The sequence below is a fragment of the Primulina eburnea genome, chromosome 8, assembly GCF_022965805.1.
Source record: "Primulina eburnea isolate SZY01 chromosome 8, ASM2296580v1, whole genome shotgun sequence".
Classification (NCBI taxonomy): domain Eukaryota; kingdom Viridiplantae; phylum Streptophyta; class Magnoliopsida; order Lamiales; family Gesneriaceae; genus Primulina; species Primulina eburnea.
The window spans coordinates 15,590,706-15,591,823 of NC_133108.1; the positions used below are offsets into that span (position 1 = coordinate 15,590,706).

At 40.6% G+C, this 1,118-nt stretch overlaps 1 protein-coding gene across 1 annotated transcript; it reads right to left on the reverse strand.

Annotated features, from left to right (window-relative positions):
- Positions 1-201: 201 nt before the first annotated feature.
- On the reverse strand, positions 202-675 carry LOC140839038 (uncharacterized). The gene has a single exon (XM_073205668.1). It carries the CDS (start codon positions 673-675, stop codon positions 202-204), a length of 474 nt encoding a protein of 157 aa, XP_073061769.1.
- Positions 676-1,118: the final 443 nt, after the last annotated feature.

Below are 1,118 nucleotides of genomic sequence, written 5' to 3' on the forward strand. Positions count from 1 at the left end.
CATTAGGTCCATAAAAATCGTTGGAGAATTCGTCGGTCCAAATGGCATCACTAAGAACTTGTAGTGCCCATATCTAGTTCTGAAGGTTGTCTTATGAACATCTGCCTCATTTACCTTCAATTGATGTTACCTAGAACGTAGATGTATCTTAGAGAACGCTGTTGCTCCATGCAATTGATCAAATAAGTCCTCGATCCTTGGTCATGGGTATTTGTTCTTGATTGTAACCTTGTTCAATTCCCGGTAATCGATAAATTCTTTGTCTAGGAGCTCCTGAATTTGCTGTTTGAGCTCTAACATCTCTGCTGGAGCCAACTGGTACGGTGCATTAGAGATTGGCACATTGCATCGAACAAGGTCAATGGCGAACTCCACCTCTCTCTCTGGTGGAAGGCCTGTGATGTCGTCACGGAAAACATCAGGATATTCTATGATATCAGTGTGTGTGTTCGGTGTTGAAATAATATTGGCCAAGAATGCATGAAACCCTTTACGTATAAGTCTCTGTGCCTGCATGCAAGAGATCATGCGAGGGAAACTTCTCCACCTGTCTGGCTCATAGAGAAATTGTTCCATGCCCAATGGTCTTACCAACATTGATCTTCTCTGAAAGTCAATCAGAACTCTGTTCTTCATCAGCCAGTCCATCCCTAAAATAACATCAGCCTCTGGCATTGGTAACAAAATTAGATTGGCATAAACCAGAGGACCATGTAGTTCAAGATCGATATCTCTGACCACGCTAGTAGCTGATAACTCGTCCCCTGATGGGACTATCACGGAGTAGCTCACATCGAGTCCAATAGACTTGACGCCCAAATAATTAGTGAACGTCTCCGATATAAAAGAGTGAGTAGCCACAGAATCTGAAAAGGCCTTTGTGGCTATTCTCTTTATGAATATATTTCCTGAGGGACATTAACACAACACATAAACTTATACCCCAAAATACTCATCTTAACCTCATGCATAGTTGGAAATTTCTATCCAAAGTCTCCAAAATAAGAAAACAACATGCTATCAATCCAAAGTAAAATTCGAAGCAAGAATGACAAAAATAATAATAAAATGGGGTTGAATTAAATAGGTTACAAGTCAATAGAGTCGTTTCTGGGTTC

Bases quoted from the DNA above. Each gene is read 5' to 3' on its own strand.
- LOC140839038 (XM_073205668.1), bottom strand. From the start codon at position 675: ATGCCAGAGGCTGATGTTATTTTAGGGATGGACTGGCTGATGAAGAAC.